Source organism: Oryzias melastigma, linkage group LG18 (assembly GCF_002922805.2).
Source record: "Oryzias melastigma strain HK-1 linkage group LG18, ASM292280v2, whole genome shotgun sequence".
Classification (NCBI taxonomy): domain Eukaryota; kingdom Metazoa; phylum Chordata; class Actinopteri; order Beloniformes; family Adrianichthyidae; genus Oryzias; species Oryzias melastigma.
In genome coordinates this window covers 4,827,401-4,855,269 of record NC_050529.1, presented here as the reverse complement: position 1 = coordinate 4,855,269, position 27,869 = coordinate 4,827,401, and the positions used below count along the sequence as shown (strand labels likewise).

The following is a 27,869-nucleotide window of genomic DNA, read 5'->3' as shown; positions in this document are numbered from 1 at the left end:
GCATTTCTATGAGTTTCTGTGGAAAAACATGAGAAAGACAGACGAGAAGGAGCTGAAGTCTGTTGTGTGACTCCCGCAGGAACAGAAAGAGGAGGGACTCTGCTGGGAAGAGGGCAGTCTTTCTGAGGGAGGTGGGAACTGCTCTCTCAGACTGAGGGGAATGCAGCAGCTCTGCCTCACATGGGACGATCCATGGAAACTGTCCGATAACATGGAGACAGAGGAACGGAACAAAAACCGGGCTGCTGGAAGTGCTGTAAAAGCTCTAATAACTGTTTTAGGGGTCATCAACCGGTTGGAGGACGGATCACAGTAAAGTTTGGAAGCCGGGACAGCAAGTTGTATTTATTTCATCTGTGAATCCGACAGGAACGACTTCTCTCTGACCAGCTGGATGACTTTGATGCTAAGGATCCTCTTTGACATCTGATCAGAAGAGTTTTAAAGGATGAGCGGGGCAGGAGATGTGGTGTGTGAAGGGTGGCTGCGAAAATCTCCGCCAGAGAAAAAGCTGCGGCGTTACGTGAGTATTCCAGATTTCCAGAAATGTTAACTTTACGATGTCCGATGTTATGAAAAGTGCAAACATTCACTGTGTCATCACCACCAGAGAGGCGGTTGCTTTCTACTGTCGCACACCTAGAACAATAAAGCAATAAAGTGACAGCTGTCAGCTGCTGCTCGGTTAAAAATGCTGGACTTTGTCAAATTTGGAGGATCATAAACTTTCAAAATATGTCCACTTGAATTTTTTATGATTGCTTCATTTTTTTGGGAGGGCAAAACTAAAACTGAAAACTCCCAGAAATAAATATTTAAAGTGATTATTTGGAAGTCATTTTCTAAAATGTTGAACTTTTTCCTTGGCCGCACTTTTTTTAAATGTTGAAATATATGTGGATAATGTAGAAATCTGTCTTTGGTCACACTTAATTTGTTTAGGGTTAGGGTCAAGACGGCCAAGACCCAATGGATAGGATTAGGGTCAGGATACTCCAGAGGTTAGGTTAGGGTTAGGGTCAGGACGCCCCGGATCTGGAGAACAGAGTTAGGGTCAAGATGCCTGAGATCTGTTGGATGGGGTTAGGGTCAAGACTTCAGAGGATAGGTTAGGGTTTGGGTCAGGACGCCCCACATATGGAGAATAGAGTTATGGGCAAGATGCTCCAGACCTAAAGGATGGGGTTAGGTTCAGGACGCCCCAGATCTGAAAGGTAGGGTTAGGTTCAAGATGCCCAAGATCTGTTGGATGGGGTTAGGGTCAAGACTCCCAAGATCCAAAAACTAGGATTAGGTTCAAGACTCGCCAGATCTGAAGGACAGAGTTCAGATCAAGACGCCCCAGACCTAGAGGCTAGGGTAAGGGTCAGGATGCCTTGTACCCGGAGAATGGGGTTTAAGGTCGAGACACCCCAGATCTGGAGGATAGGGTTTAATGTTAAGATCCTCTAGATCCGGAGGATAGGATTAGGGTTAAAGTTAAGACGCGACAGATCTGAAGGACAGAGTTAAGACCAAGATGCCCCTGACCTGGAGGATAAGGTTAGGGTCAAGACGCCCTAGACCCGAAGGATAGAATTAGGTTTAGGGTTAAGGCGCCCTAGGCCTGAAGGATAAGGTTAGGGTCAAGATGCCCCAGACCCAGAGGATAGGGTAAGGGTCAGGTTGCCCTATACCCGGAGGATAGGGTTTAAGGTCAAGATGCCCCAGATCTGGAGGATATGGTTTAAGGTCAAGACGCCCCAGATCCATAGAATACGGTTGGGGTCTGTAGGTGTGGGCTAAAATATGCAAAAAGATTATATCGTTGAACACGTGTGTAAAAAAAAAAAAAAAAAAAGTGGGTTATGGCATAATAACACACTTCAAATACTCTTCAAATACTCACTGTACCAGTAAGTAACCATTCCAGTTTTTACAATTATCTCTCAAATATGTTCGACTGGCAACACAAATTTGCCTGGCTAATATGAGTTTTCCATCAGTTTTTGTTCTCAATTCCAAATAAGTCAATATAAATAACATCAGCTACATTTTTTTATGAGTTAAACGTATGTTTTACTGAATGAACTACATTTGTAAGGGGAACAAAACATACTTGATAGAGAAATAAGAGTTTCTTGGTCACTTGTTGGGAAATGTGACTTATTCTCAAAGCTCAAAATTAGGGTATATGCTTAAAGAAAATATAAATGCAACTCCAATTGTTTAATTTTATTAATGAAAATTAACATGACGAAGAAAAAGTCAGCAACAATTGTGTTTCTACCAGCAGCTTGGCGTGCTGAGCAGCAGTTTAGCTGGAAAAACAAACACGTCTGCCACATTTCTGAGATGCCTTCCCAATGAGCGGAGCGGTCCTCATCTCTCCGCTTCATATTCTCTCCAAACCTTTCATTTCCCAAGAAATGTCAGCTCTGCGTCTCAGTTCTCCTTTAGCAGTTTTGGCTTCTCTCATTCATTCACGGAACTTCCTCTTTTTCTTTCAAGGTCAGTCGGTTTTCTTCCCCGCAGAGGAAAAGGGCGGCACGGATTGTTTAGGGAGACTCACCCACTAATGTACACATCGGACAAAAGAGCCTCTGATGTCAAGAAGGGACTCATTCTGACAAAATCATCAACAATAGAGATGTAAAAAATGTAGCATTTATCAAAGAGTAGTCTGGGCCCTTTTTGATCATTTTCTCCTTTTAAATTTGTGTTTTGTGGTCATGTCTGTCTTTTTAGTACAACTCCAGCCTCCTTTCTTTCATTTTTTCACAAAAATGTTTAATATTTTAAGCAATTATGAACCGGAAACTTTACAAAACACTTGATTCCGAATTGTAAACTTTACAATTTTTTATAGTGAAAATCACAAATAAATAAGATCTAACACTAATTTTGCTGTATAACAACAAAAAAACAAAAAAATATGTTAATGAAAATGTTAACAAAAAATAACAAAATTAACTAAATTAGCAGAGACAAAACAAAAATCTATAAATTCCAAAACAGAGCAAGACTAGGGAAAAGAATTGAATTAAAGTAACATTTTTATGAAAAAAAAACGTACCAAACCACGCAATGTATCATAATTGACATGTGTATCCCATATATATATAAAAAATGATATTTTCGGGCAGATTTAATCAAAAACATAAAAAAAAAAATTCTGTTACTTTGTAGATGCAAGGGTCTTTACCAGATTGCCTTAAAAAGCTTAATTTTAACTAATATAAATCACTCATTTATCAATAAACAAATGAATAAAGAAGAGAGTGCTGTTGTTGGTCCCACTCATGTCCTGAACTGTATTGTAGAGAATTCTACCACAACCAGCCTTAAAGGTACAAACAGCCCAGTGTGTATCTACACTCACTCTCTCACCAGCTGTGCTTTTATTTTCACCACAAAAATGCACAAAGCCGCTTAAAACGCCAGCAACAGGCTGCACGTGTTCTTGTCACGGATTACAATACAGTTGGCGGGGTGTACCCTGTCATACACTCCCTCCTCTGTGTGCCGAGCTCTGTGATGCAATGAGCTAATCACTCTCAGCTGGGGTGGGGGGGGGGGCTTCACTGAAGACTTAGAAGATTTGGAAAAACACAAAGACTCACACACAGATGGCAGAAAGCCTCAGAACGATGAGGTAAACCTTGCGAGTACAAAAACAGACGTTCAACACCCCAAAGGTCAGACGCAGTTTGTTCATTCAATCATCCAGAGTTCTGTTTTCTCAATTAAACCTCTTAAAACCTTAAAGTAGCCGGAAGAAGTTCTGAAATCTGAGCTCCTGCCTTAAGCAAGCTCAACAAAAGAGATGTTTCTAGTCTGGTTTGTCAAATGTGACACAAAACTTATCATCTGTCGTAGTTTGAATTGTGTCTCAACAGATGTTTCTATGCATCTAATAATTTTAGTAGTTTAGCAGCACATAAAAAAATCAAAGTTTTGTCTTTGATCCTTTTATATCTGAATTTATTTTTGCTTATATTAAAAAAAAGTTTATGGTAATGCTAAATTAAGTAGTCCTGGATAAATGGGTATGCTGCAAATGAACCCTTGTGCTTGCTATCTTTGGGGTCCAGATGACCCCATCCTTACATTAACGTGTTATCCATCTCATGATAAATGGGGATGAAGGTCGACAGGATTTCATGTCTTCCACGGACACCAGAGACAATCAAAAATCATAAAAAATTCCAGTACGCTGTCTTGTGGGGTCTAGATGACCCAATGTCAACATTCCTAGGATAGCAGAGGGCTTAACAACACACTGCATGAAGGGGTGAACACCAGAATATAACACATTCTTGGTAGCTCTCTGAATGCTTCCACCAGTCAGAAACCCTTTCTCCACTGCTGTTGATTACCTGGATAAGGTGTCTCAGGCCAATCAGGAGCTTCAATGGCAGATTGGTGGCCCCTTGAGGCCTGGATTCTGACGCTCCTGGTTTACACAATCAACAAAAATCCAACACATTAGGACATGAATAAAAGTGGCTTTGTGGTGATATGCAACACATTATGTTAGTAAGGAAGTTAATGCTTTACATTAGACCTTATCAACCTGCTTAACAGCTCTAATGGGCTATTTTGGTAGTTTGCAGGATTTAAGGAGGGGTTAAAGAAAAGAAAAATCTGTATGACATGCCTGGGTCTTTCTTGCTTCACTCATACTTACCCTTGTGTTGTCTGGGCCCATTGAGGGTCGTGGAGATGAAGTAGTGTGGTTGCATCTTGCAGTGAGTGCAGGAGTGTCTCGTGACTCATGTAGGCACCTCAAAGAGCGTTGTTAAAAATGGAACATAGTATTGTCGGGCATGCGGGATGTGTACCATGAACTTTTCATTAGGATACTGGAAGTTCCACACACTTATAACGTTCGGGTTATTCTGCTGTACGGTGTCCTTAACCCAACACTCTAGACTTTATTAATCATTACTGACTGCACACAAATACCAGTCACAAGGGATGTGCATGAGATGCGTTAGTGCCCGTAGGGTTTCTGTCCACACAAGCTACGATCTCATTGTCCAATTTATTTAATTTCTAACAGTCAAACTGGGTAGTTCTCAGAAATTGAGAAGAGGTTCAAGAAAAGCAAGATCCATACAACATGCCTGGGTTGTACCTACTTCACCCTTACTTACCCAAGGGTTGTCCAGGTCCGTTGAAGGTCATAGATCCACACGACCTGCACGCTTCGCCTGAAGAGCACAGGAGTGTCTTGCGGCTCATACGGTCACCTCAAGGGGCGTTGTTGAAAATTGAACATTCCATTGTTGTCCGTGTGGTAATTGCAGGATATTAGAAGGTCCATGCACTTACTGTATACGTGTGAGGCTGTTGTAAGGTGCCCCTATTCCGTTCGGTCAGTAACCGTTACCAAAGTCTTGATCAAGGGTGCTTAAATCCAGTTTCTGAAGGCCAGTGTACTACAAGTTTTCTAACCAACCTGCCACTGATATTCCTTGATAGCCAAACACACCTGATTCAATCATTCAGCATCAGATAAGGCAGGATTTCTGGAAAACCAGCAGGAGGTTGTCCCTTCACCCCTGATCTAGACTTTAGGACCCGCTACTGACCACACACAAATACTGGTAGCATGGGATGTACACGAGATACGTAGGTCATGTGAACATCACTAACGGGCTACTTGTGCTAACTGCAGGTTAGAAGGGGTCTGAAAAAAACACAAGATCTGCACGACACACTCACATTTCACCATCTTCACCTTTTTTACCCTCGTGTGTTTTGTTCCCTATGACTTGTCACCGCCTGTAGAACAAATGTTCCCCTTGTACCATCTTAACTGATAGTAAATTTAGCCATTGAAAAGAAAAAGAGGTCAACTTCTGTTTTTTTTATATATATATTATAAAGTTGGACATAGTGGTGGAGCGTGTTGCTCCACTTACTTTCGGATTCAAACAAACATGACGATGAAAGCAAACTAGCTGCTCGCTGAAAGCACATTTCATCTTGTGTTCGCTTATTTTCTATTATAAATGTAGAAAGGGATCATGGGAAGTTAACCTGTCCACACTTGAAGATGCAGAACAGCTAAAACAATTTTGATCTCTTCTCCAGATATGATTAAATGAAGGTTTTAATCAAAAACTAATTTCCCTCGTGACAATTATTCATAACCAAACACATCAGCTCAGTCGAGCCAACTCGCTGAGGTAATGTCAGGTCAGCAGCTTCAGCAATGATGAGACTCTGACCACAGTGCTGAGTTTCACCAAATCCTCATACATTCGTATCAGCTGTGTTACCTTAAACAATAAATACACATAAAACTGTATTTATGCTACAACTTAATCTGCTGTAAAATGAAGCTAAAAAAATAGAAATCCAGCTGCTTTTGAACCACACAAATACTGAGATTACAGGAAAAACTTGCATCTTCCTCAGTTTTAGGAACGTGGCGCTCCAATTTAAAGACATCCCTTAAAATAACCGAGTGAAGTGAGGAACTGAACGACGGAACTTTGTTGTTCAGGTCTGGAGTTAATTTTGGTTTCCAGACAGGAAGTAGGAAATGTTTTTTTTGTTTTGTTTTTCTTTTTTGGATCTATTGTGCCCGTTTCCTGTCCAGGTCAAAGGTCAATAGAGGAAACGCATGTTTAGGAGGAGGTAGCGCTGCAGGAAGGATTATCAATATTGCATCTAAACGTGTTTCTTTAACATCAGTCGGATAGCAAAGAACTCCAAATGCAGCTGACACGGAAAGACCAAATCTGAGGTTTGTGAGAAAGTCAAAGTAGCATCCAGATGATGAATGCTTTTATTCACGACTAAAACTGAATCTAAAGAAAGCAAAACAGCCTTGTTTCAGGAAGAAATGTCTTACTTAATGAATTACAAGAAAAATGATCTTATTAAGAAAGTTTTTCAACAGTGAAATAACCTGCTTGAGAAAACACGTCTCATTTTTATTTTTATTTCTTAAAATAAGAAATAAATCTTCTTGGTAAGACTGTTTTTCTTATGTCATTGTCAGATCATTTTTAGTCATTTAAAGAAAATTTGAAAATGGGCTGAAAAATGTTCCATTTCAGACCTTAATGTTGAAATATAGATACATTTTTATATGGATTTCATGACTGTTTACCAACAGCTGCAATACAAATTTACAATTGACTGTTAAAATGATCAATGTAATACATTTCCACTTAATTTAGTTATTTTATATGATTGACGTAATTTTTTCAATGATTATTTAACTTTAATTTTTTTTTTTAATCCAGGTATTTATTTATTATATAAACAAATAAATAATCATGTATTAAATAAATAAATATTAATAAATATATGTTTTATTATTAATTTAATGTAAAAAGAAGTAAATTATTAAGTAAGTTATTTATTAATTAAATACATATTTTTCTTTAATAAATGGATTATTTATTAATTTCATACATTATGCATTTAGTTATTTGTCTGTTTAATTATTAACTGAATAAATACTTTTAATACATTAATACATTTTGTTTATTTATAAATTTAATAAATACAATTTTATTATTTAATAAATACATTTTGTTTATTTATAAATTTAATAAATACAATTTCATTATTTAATAATTATTGACAAATAAATAATTAAACCTTGTTCAAATACATATCTATTTTCAGCAGAGGTGTCTGCCTCTTTTTCTGTTTCTACCTGCATTTGGTATTTTAGTGGAATTTGTCCTTAAAATGTCCCAAGCTGGGTCTTTATTTGTTAGATTTTTGAACAATGAAGACATGAAGTTGCATAAATATGTTGGATTGGAAGTTTCCGAGACGGTTTAACTCCAGATGGATGTTCGTGGAAATGTTGTTTCTCTACAGAAGCTACAATTGTGTGAAAAAAAAATCACAAAAAGTGAATGATTTTGTAAAATCAAAGTGTAAGAGACCTCTATAAACAGATATGTACTAATAATACTATTGGTAGAGAGTTGTCCTTTATATCTACTATTGATGTTATCTTATAGACCTTGTACCCGTTGAGAAGAGACAAAAATATTATATTCATTTTTTTTTTTTTTTTTTAATTGAACATCAATTTTTCATTTCTCTCAAAATTCCAGGTGTGTTTCTCTCCAGCTTTCCTCCATCTTTGCCTCCATTTCTAATGTTCGACTCAGAAGCTGTAGAAACGTTGTTGCTGTTTCCCTCTGGCCAGTTGTCTAAAGAAAACGGATTAAACAACCTGGGGGGTAGAAAATAAACACCCGTAGCCCCACTGCCATCTCTTGCCAGTGTTTCCTGTTCAGCTACTTCCTCTTCCTGTGTGTGTTTGGAGAGGGGGGGGCTGGCGTCCTCTCTGGTGCCTAATTGCTGCTCATTGTGATCACACACACACTGTTTGTGTGCAGCTCTGCTGGTGTTGTTGAGAAACAAAGACGAGGACTAGAGGAGATGATCCCGATAACAACTAGTGGGAGTTTACCCAAACATGCAAACAGACTGAAAGTTTTCCCGCCTGTAATCACAGACCTGTGAGGTCATTTCGAGCCGTGTTATTAAATCAAAGCTCTTCCTAATGCTTCGCCTCACACCTCTAAATGTCTTTAGCGCCCCGCCTACACACTAACACTCCGCAAACTTACACCGCGGTGAGTCATGGCTGAAGTATGAGGTGTCATCCTGTGGATCGCTCAGAGGACACTGCCCGTTACGATAACAGCGGACTGACCGTGTGGTTGAAGTTTTTGATACGAGAGAGAAAAACAACTGCTGAGAGTTTTAGTGTTTGTGTGGGAGAGAAAGGATGATGTTACCTAACACGACCGTCCAGATCCTGGAACATTCAGTCGCTCATACAAACTCAACATTAATTTTAATGGTTTGTCTCTTAAAACATCTTTTCATTTTGAGATTTAGCCTCTCAGAACCTGGTGTTTGGGATATAATACCACAGTAATTAAATGAACTTAACTGGTACAAAATAAAACCCATATCAAACAAGAGCTTGATTCTCAAAGGGGTTAAAATTGACAATTTTCCACAATAACACAAATTAATTATTTTTGTCTCTTAAATAAGCTGAAACTTGGAATCCGTTTGTTAAAGCTTGAGTGCGTCAGCGGTCAGATGACTCAAATTGGTTACGGAGGCTCTGCTGCCGACTTCTCAAGAGTCCGAACTCAAGTAGGTTCACTCATCAACCTGCCAGTTATATACTAGTCGTACTAGTACTAGTCAACAAACCCGTCTGCCATGGTCTTGGATTAAATGACCGATATGACATAATGCTTATATCACGATAAAAACATAGCGACCAATGAGATATAAAACTCCTTGATAGCGAGTACAGTGGAAAACAGCTCTTATTTTGAAAAATATACTGGATACACCTTACATCCGCATGTATAATTTCCATTTTAGGTTGTTTTCTTTGCCTAAACTTCACAACAAAGTAAAACTGTATACTTGGGTGCACACTAAGATCCCATCTCTATCTAATACAAATGTCACATCACAGAATCGTTTTCATCATCAAGTTAAACCAACTCCTCTTCAAGGAGACACGGTGACTCGCTCTAAAGTCTTAATGCAATAATATTGGTTGTTCAATCAGTTTTCAAGGCTCAAATAGGCTTTAAACACATACTATTTATGGTTCTTGACAGGCTGTTCATTTGTATGAGTTGTGTCTGACCAAAATTGCAACAGCTTTTATGATGAGAGTAAAATTTGAGAGATTATTTTAATTGCAGAAGTGCATCTTTTGGCTCAGACGTGAACCGCGTCTGTAATGCAATCAGTCTCAAACTTAATCTGGTCTGTAACACCGTAAAAATCTTGGTTTTGATCACATTCTCAAACTTTTTACTGTTTAGTTTTACATGTTACAGTTTGTAGGTTTCAAGAGATACAATTTTGCAGTTCTCAGTGTATTTTTTCAGCGTCACTCAAACACCCACATTTAAAGCAAACCGATACAGGTTGCTCCATGAAAGTAGCTGTTTTGCATGATTGCATGACGCCTACCTCCTCCTGCTGCTGCTGCCAGGTCTCAAAGGATTAGCTAATCTCTCAGATTATAACTGCTTTCTGTTGTTGTATTTCACAAGACAACGTTTTCTCAACACACCAGTAACACCTTAGGAAGAGGCTTGAAAACACAGTTTCACCCTGAAGATATTCTAGCTTTGTGAACCCTGCAAGCAAATTGCATAAATATTACCGGCAGAATGCATGTATTACTGATTAAAAATGGGGAAACTGTTAATTGCGATTGAGCTTTTTTTTGTCAAGCAAACTAACAAGAACGGAATTCTGTTTCAATTCAATAGATTTTGGGTTAATTGACAATATTTTTTTTTAAACTTGTGACTTTGTGGAAGTATGAAAAACGGGGAGTTTTAAACTGAGTGACCCTGGATCTTGTTATAAACTTAATTTTAGCTTAAAAGTTGGTAACCATGTGACCACTAAAGCAGGTTAATAGGATGTTTTAGTCACTAATAAATATTTTATCCACTGATTTTACATAAACAGTATTTTGTCTTATGTCCAGGCGTGGAAAAGACGCTGGTTTGTGCTTCGAAGTGGTCGACTGACTGGAGAGCCGGATGTCCTGCAGTACTACAAGAACCAACAGTCCCGCCAGCCTATCAAGACCATCAACCTCAATCTGTGCGAACAGGTAAATGATTTATGAGATTTTATCCTGCCTACTTTTTGTATTTATTCTCTATTTTTCTGCTTTACACACATCTGATGTTTGTTAGTTTTGTTTATAAATGGAAAATGCTTATAAAAATAAAAAAAGTGAAAATCAAATAATGAACTTTATAAAAATTGGTTTTATAAGCTATTAGAAGAGACTGATTAGAGGAATTGACTCATGTACCTTTGCTCTTCTCAGAAAAAGTCACAAGATGATTGTATGGTTTAAATAAACATTGCTAAAGATGATAGATACTGTTTTTGTTACTGTTTGACACATGGATGTCTCCTTCCATCTCCATTAGGTGGACGCTGGTCTGTCATTCACGAAGAAGGAGCTGGAGAGCAGCTTCGTCTTTGACCTGAGAACAGAGAAGAGGGTCTGGTACCTGGTGGCTGAGTCTGAGGAGGACATGAACCGCTGGGTGACGTCCATCTGCCTGCTCTGTGGCTTCAACCCCACAGATGATGGTACAGCTAACATCCACACACATCCAACTTGTTTGCTTGCTTGTTTTGGTCATGTGTGTTTGTGTTTGTGTGGGGGAGTTGTGACTGAGTCAGCGTGAAAACCTGTTTGGAGGAGAAAACAGAACATGATTTGGGAAAAGGTCCTCCACTGTGTTGCAGTATCACGGAAATTAATAAAGTGATTTTTTCAGTTAAATTTATACTTTATCAGATTTTGAATACCTAAAATCAGTTAAAATATGCTTTTCTTAGTGAAAAAAATGGAATTGATACCATTGGGGACAGATCAATGTGGAGCTAAATCTTTTTATGAGCTAATCTTACACTAAGATTAGCTCATTTATGTGAGCTTTGATTGATTTAGAACAGAGGTCGGCAACCTTTAACAGTAAAAGAGCCATTTGGGCTCGTTTTCTACTGATCAAACCCTAGTAGGAGCCGAATCTTTACCTTTTACCTTTACTAGAGGCAAAATTAGCGAAAAATCTAGTTCGTTACTTAAATACTAGCTGAACTCCAAATTAGCATAAAATTCCTTAGTAAATTAAATCAGCCAAAAATGTTAGCATGTTGCTAAAAGAAAAGCTAAATTCCAAATTAGCCTAAAAACCCAAGTAGATAACAAATTAGCCAAAAATGTTAGCATATATTACTAAAATATTAGCTAAACTCCAAGTTAGCATAAAAAAGCTAGCTTGTTGCTTAATTACTAGCTGAGCTCCAAAATAGCCTAAAATTCCTCAGCAAACTCAATTAGACAAAAATATTAGCATGTTGCTAAAACAGAAGCTAAATTCTAAATTATTACCAAAAAACTTTGGTTAGATAACAAATTAGCTGAAAACACCAGCATTTTGCTAAAATATTACCTAAATGCCAAATTAGCATAAAACTTCTCAGAAAACTAATTAGCCGAAAAATGTTCGCCTGTTGTTAAAATAGAAGCTAAACTCTAAATTAGCCTAAAACCCCCATAGGCAACAAACAAGCAAATGTTGCTAAAACAGAACTGTAATTCTTTTGAAAATTACCATTATTTTATTTTTCTTCAGCCAGAGAGCCACCATGGAGAGATGAAAGAGCCACATGTGGCTCTGGAGCCGCAGGTTCCTTACTCCTGATTTAGAAGATTACAACTCAATTGAAGACCACAAAGGTTCAAGGACTTTAGTTTGACTACAGTCACATTTCACAAAATATCACCGCTCAGCAACCGAAATCCAAGTTTTCTGCAAGTTTGGCAGAAGGCCGCATGACGACATTTGGCTGTAGAGGTTTTAGGAAAAAGTTATGTTTGACATCGGTCAGTGGCCCCCCAAGCACATTTGTTGGCAATCCAGTGACAGGTGGATGGCAAGAAAGCAGCAGCGCCATAATTGACAGATAGAAGGGTCCCAGAGATCCCCAGAATTTTCTACATCATATAATCAGAGCTGTCTTTGGCCACCCAGCTGTCGCTCCATTTTGTAAAAGCGTCATCTGCCACCTGACTGCTGTCGTCTCCATTCATGACTTCAATTACTTTTTAAAAATTGCTGCACCTAATCTTGAAGATACTACAAGTGTTTCCCAATCGCACAGTGACTGTAGCAATAATGTACCTTCTATTTCAACACAAGTTAAAAAGAGACCATTCATTGGCGAAGTGTCTTGTAATACAGTGTGACCATCTTAGAAGAGGACTGTCATTGGGTTGGCACTTGTAACAATGTTCACTGTAAACAGTGAAATATTGGATCAATTAATGACATTTTTGTAATTTGTTATATTTAGAAAATATTAGTTTTTATCAAATACAATTTATGATTTGAGTAAACCATCAAAACATTTTTTTATTTGACAAAAAAAAAGAGTCATTTTAAATGTAGCAAATTACAGAACTTTTGTTAATTGATTCAATGTGTAGCATTATAGAAAGTTAATCAATGTTCAAATAAGTCATTTACATGGTGAACTGTTAACTGTCTGTTAAAACATCAAAACGATAAGGTCTATTGAAAAACTAAGAAGAAGGTAAAAGTGCAACATTTTTTTTTCAAAGGATGAAAACAGATTCGCAAAAATAGAGTAATTGGGTGGTAATGTCACCATTGGTCCAAACTGGGTCTAATTGAAGCCATTTTTCCCTACAGCCTCTGCTAAAATAACAAAAAACAATCAGAAGTCTTTCAAATGAGAAGTAGCACAACAAACAATACTTATTCTTAACTAATCTTCACCATATAAAAAAAGGTTAAAACTAAATTGCTTGTAAAATTACGATTTTAATGTCTGAAGTTAATGGAGACTGACTTATTTCTGTAACAAGCCACTTAGTGGTTACCTTGTAAACGGACCTGGCTCCAGTTCCTTTGGCCTGTTTCAAGCAGGAAGTAATTGTTTTTTCAAACCAATAAACAATAAAGCAAGAAAACCCAATTGGTGCAATTGAATCATAATTTTTTCAGCAGTTCTAGAAAGATCGTCAAACTCCACCACCTCCATGACCTCCATGGCCACCGCCAGCTCCACCCCCTCTGTCTTCATGATGGCAGGGTCTGTCCCGACCCCCTATGACCCCGTCAGGGTGCAACACCCAGAGCCCTACAGCAGTGCAGAAGAAGGTTACCTGTGGCTGTCCAACTGTCAGAGTCACATCAGGTAAGCAGACACTCCACCACAGCTCAAGCCTAGACAAGCTAGACATCATTTGTTCTGAAAATGTAAAACAATATTCACTCATGTGACAAAATATTTTGTGAAAGACACAAGTTTTAAATCTAAAGTTCTTGATTACTTGGGCCACCAAGTTATTACAAAATATTTTTTATGAGATATAAAACCCAACCAATATATAATTTTTTTTATCCTTTTCAGTCTTAGACTGGTAGAGTGTCACTCGGTAAAAAGTGACTGAATAAAACATGAGCATGCAGGAAGTTGGAAAACATTTTAGCATGAAGAATTTCCAAGTATCGCCTTCATTTCCAAGAACTGAATTTCCATGGAAGATTAAGTGATTGCAAAGAAAACAGCAAATGTGGTGAAAAATGAAACTAGTTTTGGAAAGGAACTGCATGAGAAAGAAATCTTAGCTGTTACTTCTAGATTTCTAGAACTCAACACAGCAAAAATCTCTGCTTCTAATGAACTGAGAAAGAGGTAGTAGGAACACGGTACTCCTTAAAATACACAAACAAGCAGGCGACAAAGGTGTTGTACTACTTAAAAAGGTAGAATGGAATAAGATACATTTCATGCAAAAATTTCTAGACTTAAGAAACTGTTCCTAGTATACTTTATTGAAGTTCAACTATGTAGAAAATACTGTATACTTGTATTTAATCAATAAAAGGTAAAAATTTGGGAACTCCTTTACATCTGAGACTCATGCCCCAGCATGATAGAGAGTCCTGTTTTGTGAAGTAGTATCATTATATAGTGTCAATAGTGTCAAAAAACTCACCGGTACGAGGGGTTGACTGGGTGTTTCTGGGTTTTCCAAGAGTCTTGCACATCCCTTGAACCTTGTACGGCACCTCAAGGGGCGCCATAGAACTGTAACGTATCATTGACGTGCAAGAAAACAAGCGGCTGGATTGTTCAGTTGGCTGGTTGTAGGCAGGGATAGGCAACTCTAGGACCAGTGTGTGCATAATTTCCAGATATCCAAGCCCTACTCATGACTGATTATCTAGTTCAGGTGCGTCCAGCCAATTAGAACATGCCAGAGCGGGGTATGTTGGAATATGTGCTGGGATGCGGCCCTTGAGGCCTGGAGTTTCCTATCCCTGGTGCAGACCTTGTATCCAGGAAACAAGGGTTTGCTTTTCAGAGGTGCAATGACCTTAAGTAAGACCATTCACGCTACTGCCTCTGTACCCACAAGAGGACGTGGGTCTGGGTCCATTTTATTGTGGCCCAGCCTCAATAAAATACAGTAAGAGTGTCTGACGTAAAACTTTCTGTCAAACCAAATGTGCAAATCAGTAAAAGCTCACAACAACCATGGTCATGCAGGTGTAAGTGTATTATGAATTATTCGTAAGGGTCATGAAAGTTTCAAGCTCTTATGACGCACAGGTGATGCTTGGTTAGTAAGGTGCAGGTACTGGCTACTTACTGATCCTGCGCTGCCACCAAATGCACTGCAGGTAATACAGAAGTGTTCCTAGAACCCGTGTCAAAGTCGGATCCGGCCCTCCAGATCATTTTATTGTTAGTACCGGTTATCTTGTGCTTATAATTTTGAAAACTTGTATATTTTTGAAAAAATATATTTTTATGGAGAGTAAAATATTGAGTTATTTAATTTTTATATTGATATATTCTGGAATAATATTTATTATTCATAATTATGTTAAAAAGTTGCAGTTTTTAAGCTATTTTGAAGCTAATATTTCAGCTAGATGCTAGCTGTTTTGACTATTTTTGGCCTTATGTTTTAGTTTTTTAAACTATTTTGAAGTTTAGCTATTTTTAGTTACACACTAGCTGTTTTGGCTAACCTACTTTTTTTTCTTTTGGTTTTTTTTTCTTTGCCTAATTTGGCATTTAGCAAATATTTCAGCTGGCTATCAGCTTCATTGATTTCAGCTATCAGCTTCAGTGCTTTTAGCTATCAATTTCAGCATCTCCAGCTATCAGCACTAGCATCTTATGGCACACTAGCATTATTACAGTTAATGCTATATATCTAGTTAATAATTATGTTAAAAAGTTACAGTTTTAAAGTTTTAAAAATGTCGTTTTAGCGTTTTCAGTATCTTTATTCTGTTTGGCCCACGACCTAAGGTGTGTTTGTGGTCCCTAGTGTCCTAGGACGATCAAACAAACGACACTATACTATTCATTTATGACCTGTCACCTGCAGCATGCCCATAGGAAAAATGTCCCTGAATATTTTCGTTCTATGAGTTCACAGAACGGTCCTCAATCTTGATAGTTTGTACCTACTTTTTGCCTCCAGACAGTCCTTACTCACCCCAAAGAGCACTTGTGACTAGAGCTGCAGCAGTGCTGTCAAAACATTTACACAAGTTTCAAGTTTAGACATGTCTCACTTTAGAAATAGTGTCAACCTGATCCACACCCACAGGTCTCTGAAAGACCCGAGTGTTACATAATCGTTTCTCTTTCTTCCAGGAAAGATTTCCATCTCTTCAGTCAATGTTGGTGGCCAACTGTATTTACGGTACAAATCAAGTCGCTTCACATCTAAATATAACTCTTGTTTGAATTCCATTCCAGGCCTCCTCTGGGTTCTTCTGTGTCTCTCGAAACGGAGTACAACGACACCCTCAACCCCCCTCCCTCCGCAGCTTCTTCCTCTTCATCCTCCTCTCCTTCCCTCCCTCCCAGCGGCCTCACACCCTCCTCCCACTCCTACAAGACGGCTGCTTGGACGGTGGCTGCCATGACGACTCCTCTCAGCCAGTCTCTAGACGCCACCTCGGACTTCCAGAAACAAGCCGGCAAATCTCGATGCCACCCTTCCCCCCACCCCAGAAAGCACTCTTTAGACATCCACATGCGCCCTCTCAGGGAAGACTTCGCCGTGCACCAAGTTACCTCCAGCAGCTACCAGATTCCCCGTCCGGCATCCACACCGCAACCTCCACCCTTGTATCGTCCATCTTCTACGCCCAGCGTCGACTCCTTAACCCAGGGGGAGCTCCTCGCTTCCATCCCGGCTCCGCCTCCTCGCCCCCCTAAGCCCCCCACCTCCACCACAGAAACCAGCTCGGTGTGCACTGGGCCAGCAACGCTTCCCAGAACAAGTTCTGAGTCAGAGCGGAGGAACGAGAGTGTGGATGGAGGACGCACAACCAGGAGCAGCACTGTTGCCATCCCAGGACGTACCCAGACAAGTACGAGCACAACGTCTTCGGTCTATTTACACACCTTTGGTTCACCTTTTTGTGCCTTTTTGAATAAGACTGCAAAAAATGAAAAATATGGGGTAAGATAACTGACTGAAAAAATCTGCTTGTAGACAAAGTTGTGCGAAAAGCAACACCTTGTGGAAAACTTTGCTAAAAATTAATTTTGTTTTATTTTACATTTGGTTATTTACATTTACATTTGGTTTTAAATTTAACATAAGCTTTTGTTTTTGAATACGACTTTTTAAAGTATGCATGCATACTGAGGCTCATCATCTATTCCTACTTTCTTTCTTTTTCTGAATTTTTTGCTGTCATATGGAAAGAATTGATTTGTTTAGCTTCATCTACACACCCCGTGATGTGGAGTAATTGTTTTATTCTGTCCCGCTGCAGTCCAGGACCAGACTGTTTTTGCTATTCTGCATTCCTTTGAGCAAAATTTTTGCTCCCGCCACAAACTCAAAAACTTACCAAAATTTGCGAGGGGGGACCTGGTGGCAGACAAGATGGCGGCTGAAAATCATTAGAGAGAAGGAAGTAGAGAACTGGAACGTTCCACCCGTGCGCCGCACACTTTGGTCTTAAAACATTCTTATTGTTGGTCGAAAAAGGCTAATATATGGCTAATACTTTGGTTTTTTTGCGTTTTATGTTTTTGACCTCCAACACCTGTCAAAACCTACAACGCTCTTTGACATAGCAAACCTTCATACGTGATCAATATGAATTAGCTGATATACAGAGAAAAACAGCTTTATGCTAAAGCAAGAATTTAGAGCGGCATTTTACCAAAATGAAACATATTACTAAAATAAAGTGTTATAAAGTGGCAAATCTGCATTTCTCCTAGAAAGAATTTATGGATTCACCCCGTTGATTGTGTAAAGGGTTGAAGTTAGCTGCAGACAAACACAAACATTGGTCTGAAGCCAAAGCTTCATCGTCAAGGTCTGACCATTTTACAAATCCGAAGACTATGGTTAATATCTTTTTTTTAAGTCAACCACTCTGAAATCTTGTGGACTTTCTAATTCCGTCTAATGATGTTTGGCAATTTCTATTTCCAGCTAATGATTTTTTGCCGCCATTGTATCTGCCCCCTCTGGAAATCTGCCGTTTCCTACTAAACGCTCCTAGTAAAACCAGCCCTGATGTCATCAAAAAATGAATCCCTTGCAGAACTTCAAAAAAAATGTTCTTCAAATCCACTTATGAAACCAAACACATGGGGGGCATCCAAAGGAAGTTTTAAAACTATTATAGGATGGCCACAGGACCAACAGCTTTGCGGCCATTTTGTGGTAAAGTGTAAAATTTAGTGATTTTCTGCAGCTTTGCACATTGAAGAAGAAAAAGCTATTTTTTTGAGAGATCTTTATGAAATTTCACACACATGCCACCAGGTCAAGTCTAGAACCACAACCAAAGTTTTGTTGATCTTTGACCTCAGAATTGGCTGTAATCTTAAAAGAATAATCACCTTTAGTACCAGCTACAAAGTTAAACTCCTGAGAGAGTTTTTGATCTATCATCTCCCTGAAGTTGTAGAGCGGTGAACTCACAAAAGTGACGCTACCTTGTTGCTTCCAGAGTTTTTCATAGAATACTTCATTTAAACATGCATTTCAGTTTTGTGACCTGATATATTTAGATATACTTGTGATCTTTGACAGTATTTTAACTGGAGAAACTTTTTATTCAAGACAAAAACAAGTCGTATTCACAAAAGACGTGAAACGTATAACAATATATGTCTATTTTTGCCTTTTTTTTTCCAAATGTTTCGTCTGGACAGTTATCTTACCCCAATGATATTAGACAGCGGCGATCGCATGAAAGTACAGCCTTCTGTCAACAGAACCACAACTTCAAAACTGATGTTTGTCTGCTAGATCAGTCAAAACGTTTCGTTCAAAGACAACTCATAAAAATGTCTTTGGATTAAATCATTCATGGTATTGCCCCTCACTTTTGCTCTGCAATCCTCCAAAATTCAACAAAATTAATAATATTAATAAAGCCAAATACACGCCTTAAACTGTACAGCCGCTTTAAAATGTGTTTTCATCATCAGGAAGAGTTTGAACTTTGGCAGCTCGGAGGTGATTTGAGCCCTGAGGTTGAGAGGATTTAGAGGCCTCACTGAGCTGTTTTGTTGGATTTATTCTTTACAGAAATAAGCTGCTGTTTTTGCAGCAAGCGTCATTATTGAGAGGAGAACCTGCAATTGTTGTATTTGTAAAGCATGGAAGTTCTACCGACATCTTTAGCAGGAGAATGAGCTCTTCCCAGAGCTGACGGCTCTAGGACAAAGAATTAGCCGACGATTCTTTTAAGTCCTGCATGCCTGGACCTGATCGTGTTTGCTGCCCATCAGCACACAGATCTGGTTAGGCTCCGTTTCAGATGCACACAACAAGCAGCTGTTCTCTGAATCTGCTGTGGTTGGGCTTCACATCAATGCCGGTCGTCGTTCCGTTCTCAGGAAGTTGACTGACTTCAAAGGGTTTGTGTGTTTTCGTGTTTGTCTTCCAGGCTGCGAGTCTTTTCCTCGCTCCATGCCCGACGGAGCCACCATGTTTGAGTTCAGCGAGAGCTTCAACAGTTACTTTGTGAGTCAAAGCTGACATGTCAGCCGTCACCTTCTCATTCACGCGTTTGTAAGTTCTGCCGATGTCTCGATCTCTTTCAGTTTAACAAAGGCATGGTTCCCCTCAGCAGCCTCGGCCATGAGGAGGAAGACGTGAATGAAAACTATGTTTTTATGAGCACCGCCCCCTCTGACCCTCCTGTGGCACCGAGGTATGTGTCAGCAAATTACAATATTTTCCTTTTATTTCAAAAAAAGTCTGTTAAACCTTAAACATTGGAACTTTAGCGCCAGTGTTGACATTCTCCTGACTACCGTAACTGTTTATGCAATTAATGGAATTCCAACAGATTCTGATGCAGAGAAAATCAGATTTGTAAAACTTTAAAGTAGTGAGATGCTTACGTAGCTGTGAATCAGCTGGTATTGACCCGGAAAAAAGCAGCTTTGGGTCAACATAACATAAAGAAAGTAATGAAAAGTACAAAAGTAGTAAAATGTTATATAAATAATGCAAAGTCAAATATGTAACATAAAGGACAAAAGTAAATAAAGTACTAATGTAAAGTTTTGTATGACATAAAGTCAATGAAGCAAAGTAAAGTATGAAAATAAGTACTAAAATATAGCTTCGTTTAAAGTAACATAAAATGAGAAAGTACGTACATAAAGTACTAAGTGTTTCATAATATTAAGTAAAGTAAAGTAACGTAAAGTACTAAAGTACAAAAATAATTATGTAAAGTAAAGTACTAACAATGCATTGGACTCTGTTAAATTCCGTAAAGTACTACAGTATAAAAAGTTAGGAAAAATACTAATGTGAATTTTTATAGAATGTAACGTCAAATAAGTGACATAAGGTATTGAAGTACAAAAGAAAGTAAATAAAGTACTAATATTAAGTTTGTAAAGTACTAAAATAAAAAAATAAGTATGTAAAGTAAAGTACTAGCAAGAAGTGTTGGACACGAAGTGATGTGAAGTACAATAGTGAGAAAAGAATTAACGTAAAGTTTTGTGTAAAGTAAAGTAACATAAAATACAAAAATAAGTTAGCAAAGTACTAGCCCAAAGTGTTGCACAATGTTAAATAATGTAAAGTATTACAGTAAAAAAGTAAAGAATTAACTAAAACTGTTGTATTGCATGAAGTCAAATAAGTAAAGTACAAACAAGAAACGATTCATAATGTGAACTAAAGTAACATAAAGTAATAATAAAGGGTTAAAGCAACAGTCTTATTTATATATTTTACTGTCCATGGTTCTGTTTTTTGCCATATTACTATTTAATCCTATCCTGAACACGTCAAGAATGAGAAAAAAAATACTTTTTGAAATATTCCAGAACAAAACAACATATTTACAGCAACAAAGTGCACTGGAGGATTTACAGTTCAGTATTTTCCTTAATTTACATCCGAATTCTGCAGAAATTAAAACTGAAAAATGTTGTGTACTAATGAGTGCTGACCGTGTTTGATCCTCAATCAAGATCGTCAAATCCGGAATATTCCAGATACATATCTTAATGATTTCTGTGAGAAAGTCTACTAGCAGCATCAGAGTAACTTTGGATACTGAGTAGAAACACGTCTCAAAAGGTCTTCTAATGTCGCTTACCAAACATATAAATCACCAGAATGAAAACTTAATCTTGGTAATCTGAGATTAAAGGTTAAACGTGTTCTTGAATAATTAGTATTGTAATAATACACCAGTAATCTGAATATTATGTGGATTCATCTCTTTACTAGTTTGTGGAATTCTTTTAAAATCTTTGCTGAATTGTCTTGTTGCAGGGCGCCCCCCAGTGCTCCTTCATGCCCCTCCTCTCACCCTCCCGAGTGCAACTATGTCCCCATGACCCCCCACACGGCCCCTGTCCCCTCTCACGCCCTCCCGCCGTCGGCCGACCTGGCGTTCCTGGGCAGGCAGGTGCCTCCGCCTGCTCACATGGGGTTCCGCAATTCCCCGTTGATCCCAGTGGTTCCCGTCACGCCGCCCCTCCACAGAAGCACCCCCAGCACCGCCAGCAGGGGCGAACCCGAAGTCGTGCCCCCTCCCATCCACCGCAACCTGAAGCCTCAGAGGAAAGGTCAGTAGGAGATACTTGAGAATTATCTTTGATGTTTTAAAAAAATATTCAATTGGTCAAAGGTCCACTCTGATCAAAATTGTGATATTGCTGTTTTAACATGATCCTTTGTCATTTCTCTGATAAGGGACAACTCAAAGGTGAATTTCTAATGAACTCCTGCCGCTCTGGAGAAACTATGTCCTAGAAAACAACACAGAATTTTGGCTAAAAACAGCATAAACACAATTAAATCACCACTGGAAACACTTGTACAACAGATCGGAGTGGGTCTATAATCCAGTCTGGTTAACGTGTTAAAATGACAGAACAGTCTCATCGACTCAGACAGATAAAGGAGAAGTGGTGAACCACTTTTGTTTTTGAGTTGTGAAAATTTGTTCCAGTCAGAGATGAGGCTGATTTCTGTTCCTGCTGTTTTTTTTTTAATTTTTTTTCTCCTCTTGTCCTCCTCCTGCCTCTTTCATCTTCAATTATTCACGTCCTCCCTCTTTGCTTGACGAGCAGCGGCACATGCTCATGACAGCAGCACGCGCCAGCCCTCGCCCAGCAGCCGCTCACGCAAACTTTCAGATGAAATATTCAGGCCTTCAGAGTTCTGCAGAACTTCCGGTAGTTCTAAAAAGGGAAAGCGGACAACTGACCTACAGGAAGTTTAAATGTGGATGGGCTGAGGGCAATAGCGGTGATGATATTAAAAAACAGATGTCACTGCATGCTTCGCAGTTTGGAAGGAAACAGCTGAGACAACAGAAAACAGCTGGAGAACACATTTAAGCAGATCTTATTCCTCGTTTTTGTGGTCGTTGGAGTCACATGACAGACAAAAGTGACTCTCCTCCACAGGCAGAAATGCTGATATATCATAATATTTACTGTTTGTCTGTAGAAAAATGCAATAAAATTGTCATTAACGAAAAAAATTGAATTGGTCCACAATTCAAATAATCATATTTGTATTAATGAATTTTTATGTCACAGTTTTATGTCTTTGCAGTGGGACAAAATAGCTTTAATTCAGGCATCAACTGTGCAAGTTCTATCACTTAAAATGAGGCTTATAGCTTTCATCATAATCATACTTCCACTATGAGACAGAACAGACAAAAAAATCTATCAGAAAATCACATTATTGGATTTTCAATGAAATGAAATGATCATCTGCAAACAAACAAGATTTCTGTTGCTTCTTCTTTAAGATGATCCTCTGCTCTCCATTCATTACCTGTATTAATGTGTGTTAATGTCACTTGTTTGAACTTATCTGTATAAGATACACATTTACAGAGCCTCACATCCTCTTATGATCTGTTTTTGGGAGCTTGTAGCCCGACCAGCGTATTTTTTTACACCCACAAATAACCTCTTAAAGTCCCCCACTGATGAAAATCCTTTTTTTTTCCAGTTTTTAACATGTATTTGTGGCATTTTTCTTATGAAAGGAAACAAATGTAATAAGAAATCATTTCGTTTTTGCGTTTCTGAGTATTTCTCCTTTCAAAAAGGCTGTCGGGGGCGGGGCTCAGCTGAGCTCCAAAAGCCACGCCCCCTCAGAGGAGATTCAGGAAACAGAAGCTTCAGATCAACATAAAAAATGGCTTTTTAAAACACTTAAATTGTAAGATTTGGGTTAAAAAAATTCATAATCATAATTAAAACAATACCGGGAATGTTTTTTTAAATAAAAAAATGGTCATAGGACGACTTTAACAAACAGCATGTTTTCACCTCCTCCTGATTCACGATTTGAATAAAAAAATCCTCAGAAATCCAATTGAATGGGAAAATATGTGAACCCTTTGGAATTACTGGGTTTCAAGCATAATCTGGACAAAAGATTATGTTAAATAAGAACATAAAAATATATTTTGGTGTAATTCAAGCAGAATATGTGCTAGTCTATCGTTGTAATTTAGATTGAGATAAGATGATTTGAAGTTTTCCACTTTCTTCTGTCTTTCAGTGAAACCAGCTCCCCTGGAAATCACTCCACTACCACAAGACTGGCAGGAAGTCCCGCCTCCTGTGCGCTCACCTGTCACTCAAATCTTCAGAAGAGGGTAATGAAAAAATGTTTGCCTATGAAGTTCAAAGTGAAAGTGCAGCTTTAATGACTGGACTTCTGCCGCTCTGCTGCCATCTTCTGGTCACATCAAAGACTTATTGTGGATTTATGTCAATGAAGACCACTGGAGAGAGCTGCAACAATTGACTGCATGTGAGAACTGGACTAAGTGACCCCTCCCCCTTATATAGTGAAATTAACAGCTTTTACGTAGTTATTTTATAAGACAGAATATCCATTCTAGCTGTGATACATTTTTGATAATCCAATATTTTTCATGATTTTTCTTTTTTGTAAGGAATTTAAGTTATAAACGAGTGAATCAGCTGCCTCAATAAAAGTAGGTGGAGCCTGCTCGCACCCACGTGAAACGCCCGAAAAGTTTAACATGTCATTTTGTAGCCTACTTTCAAGAGGAGAGGGTGTGTCCTTCCAATAAGCTCATTCCTGATTGGTGGGAGTGGTTGCCATAGAAATACTGGCGCAGATAGAGTAATCACTGCTCACTAATGACATCGGACTCCAACATGGCGGCGTCCGTATCACCAAAGAAATGGGGACTGAATTGACTTTATTTGGTTGGAGCTGAAAATAAACTATTTTCTTTGGCTGGCATCACTCTCACTCACCCCAGTTCTCATATACAGTCAGTAGCTGCAACATCTAAAATGTTATCCTTCCAATTTAATAACCTGTTTTAAGTATTTTTTGTCTCACATATTAATTGTTTTTATGGACCAGAAAACAGCCCACCCTACTTTTTTCCTTAAAGATGTTTTGTGATAATGAGATCCATTGTCTCATTATCACAAGAAAACAAAATTAATTTTCTTATTATAACGCACCAGGCAGAGACATTCGGCAGCCATGGAATCTGTCATTTAACTTTTAGGGAAATAAACTGTAGTTGCTGATACATTAGAAGAAATTAAAGTATTTGAGGGGGATAGCTTCACTAATAAATACAAATATATACAAAAAAAAACAACTTTATGTGAGTGTTTCTTTTCCTGTTGTTGAGAGTAGTCTGTGTAAGCTATTAATTATGGCCTGCATTAACCACTAAATAGAGACATCAAACAAATCAAGTCTCTGTGTCTCTGTGCGTGAAAAGGAGAGAGGGGCACTACAGTAAATTCTTCATTTTCTTGTTATCATGAGAAAACAAAGAGATATTGGATCTCATTATCAAGATAAAATACATTTTATTTTCTCCTAATAATGAGGTAGTTGTTCTTGTCATCTCGAGAAAACAAATTTAATCTTCTTTCATTTTCTCCTGATAAAGAGATAGTGGGTCTCTTTATCGCAAGAAAATTTATTTCTTTTTCTCTTGATAATGAGATGATAGATCTCATTATCACAAGAAATCAAATTTAATTTTCTCCTGATAATGAGATAGTCCTGATGGTCCTCGGTCCTCGCCTCTGGAACAGCCTGCCGGAGAGTCTCAGGGCCGCAGAGACCGTAGAGGTTTTTAAGAAGAGGCTCAAGACTCACCTTTTTAATGCTGCTTTTAGTTGATCTTATCTGCTCATTTATTAAAGTAGTTTTTAATCATTTGTTTATTTTATTTATTCATTCATTTATCTCTCTTCTTTATGGATTTTATTTAACATTTTATGCATTTAATTTCAATTTCAATGTTATTTATTTTACATACATTTTATGTATTTAATTTTATTATATTATTGTCATTTTTACCCCCAGTGTTTCCTGTGGGTTCTATCATATCAGGACTTGTCTTCTTGGTCTGGGGTCGTTGCCGTGGTTCTCGCCCTTGCTGGGGCGGCTGGAGTCCTGCACTGCAGCCTCACAGCTGTGGAGTGGACTCCGTGGCTGTCCCGGTCTGGGTGGGCGCCGTGGCGATGTTCCTTTGACCGAGCTGACTCCTGGTATGATAGAATCCTCCATACCATCTCCTCACAGCAGAGCCAAGCCTCAAGTTTGTTTTACAAGTTTGTTTTTTGTTTTCATTGTGTGTGGGGTCATGGGTGTATATGTTTTGGGGAGGGTGTGTGTGTGTGTGAAGGGTGGGTTGGGCTTTTACTGTGTATGTTTTGTTTTTAATTGTACAGCGCTTTGAGCTGCACCAAGTATGAAAGGCGCTTTTATAAATAAAGTTTGATTTGATTTGATAGTGGATTTTGTTATTACGAGAAAACAAATTCCATTTTCTTGTAATAATGAGGTAGTGGATGTAATAATCATGAGAAAAAAAAAATCATTATCCCCTGATAATGAGATAATGGATCTCATTATCACAGTAAAACATAAAAAAAAGTAGGGTAGTCATTATTCGGCTTCTGTACGTTTAATTGTTTTAAATTAGAATTTTGAATGTTTCCTAATACAGTTAATTCAAATGAAGAATAAAAGGTTTGGGAATTGACATTTTTTTGTCCAGTCCTTCTAGTGGGGGCTGCATCAGACCACACTCTGCTCAAAGCTCCTCCCCCTCCTCTGACTCGGATGATCTGGAGGACAGCTATGTGGCTATGGTCCCCTCGAACCTCAGCCTCAGTGCTGGAGAGCAGGTAAACTTTTGAGTCCTCTATTTCAGTCGGCAGCTTATTATCTCTGTTTTGGAAGCTACAGTCTAAATATGTTTGCTGGTAGTCTCTCAGGCTAATGCTGCACAGAGCATCAGAAGGCGGAGCCAGTAGTCCGTTGCTACAGCGACCTAAAAGAGAAAAGCAGGTGGAGTATCTGGACTTGGACCTTCATACTGGACGATCGACACCAACGAGACAGGTAGGAGACCTCTGACCAAATATAAGAATGCATGCGGTCAATAGAGGGCAGCTTTTTACCAAATTTTAAAATGTAATCGCTTTACCAAAATGTTTTTCCTTTTGCAAATTTAAACAAATTTTGATTCCTTTCTGAAATCTGTGTTTCCGTGAGCAGAAGCGATGCACGACGAAAGGCAGAACCAGCAGCTCGGAGCAGGGAGGAGGAGATGAAGAGCGAGCACGAGGCGAGCGTACGCGTGTTGACTATGTGGTGGTGGACCCCAAAAGGACCAAAGCCCTCAAGAACACCCGGGAAGCATGGCATGATGGGAGAATGTCAACTGAAAAGGAGAAAACCTAAGAGACAAAAACCACACAGATGAATGGACTTTATTTAACTCCAGTAAAGAAACATCACACTTTTGGAATTGTGCGAAATAACCACGGCGTGTTTTCCCCACAAACACCTAACTTTGGTCTACTGGTACATTTGACTCAATGTTTTAGTGTCAAGAGGATAGAACAGAATCTATTGGTTTACTTTCTCGAACATGTCATTGTATTGATCTACTTTAACTCTTAGACAGCACCAAATATTACAGCATTTTTTGATTTACTACTGTATGGTGACAAACAATGTTTGACTCTAACATGAGTTTCTTTATGAAAAAAAAAAAAAGAAAAAGATGTTTTCCCTCTGTATCCTGATATCATGTGTGTTTAGGTCAATTTCTTTAAATAAAACAAAATTTAACATTAAGCTTTGTACATACTGGACATGTGATTTGTATTCGAGAGCGTCCTGAACCCTAGGACACTAGGACATGGACTCTCAACTGGGACTGAGTGGTAAAATCGATTGGGCAGCAGGTACACTTTCTGGGAGAACCTGAACATCCAGCTGCTGGTGTCGTTTTTATTGTGGGCCTGAAGTAAAAAAAAAAAAAATAGTTATCAATAGTAACCTTTGTTACTGTGGCCACAGTTCTCTATGTGTCACAGATGGGGCCCACAAATTCAGCCCAAAGGTAAACCATATGGAGTCCACATTGAAACTTTAGCTGTCCTCAGTAGTCTTACACTGCTGGGTTTTGTTGTTTTAGTTTGGGGTTTGGTAGTCTTAGTTTGCAGGCTTTGTTTGTTTGTTTTCTTTAGGTAGTTTTGGTTCGGCAGGGAGCTGCTGACCCTGACGGTCATCATGGTTGGGTCAGCAGTCTCCATGACTTATTTTATGTTTATCTCACCATGGAGAGATAAAAGAGCCACCTGTGGATCTGGAGCCGCAGGTTACAGACCTCTTGTGTAGGTCATGATTGAGGAGTTCCATTCTGAGTGTTTAGGTGTCTTTATACAGTTCAAACAGGAGATTTTAATTCAGG

At 38.6% G+C, this 27,869-nt stretch overlaps 1 protein-coding gene across 2 annotated transcripts; it reads left to right on the top strand.

Annotated features, from left to right (window-relative positions):
- On the top strand, positions 1 to 27,422 carry LOC112155731 (GRB2-associated-binding protein 1). Of its 2 annotated transcripts, none has more exons than XM_024287585.2 (12): positions 1 to 523; positions 10,511 to 10,639; positions 10,968 to 11,133; positions 13,584 to 13,773; positions 16,363 to 16,982; positions 19,536 to 19,612; positions 19,693 to 19,802; positions 21,395 to 21,690; positions 23,654 to 23,750; positions 26,163 to 26,292; positions 26,375 to 26,509; positions 26,666 to 27,422. In XM_024287585.2, exons 1-12 carry the CDS (start codon positions 449 to 451, stop codon positions 26,849 to 26,851), a joined length of 2,211 nt encoding a protein of 736 aa, XP_024143353.1. In that variant the 5' UTR covers positions 1 to 448; the 3' UTR covers positions 26,852 to 27,422. The 2 variants fall into 2 exon arrangements, with proteins under 2 accessions (XP_024143353.1, XP_024143352.1); XM_024287584.2 differs by having other exon boundaries at positions 2 to 523; positions 13,581 to 13,773.
- Positions 27,423 to 27,869: the final 447 nt, after the last annotated feature.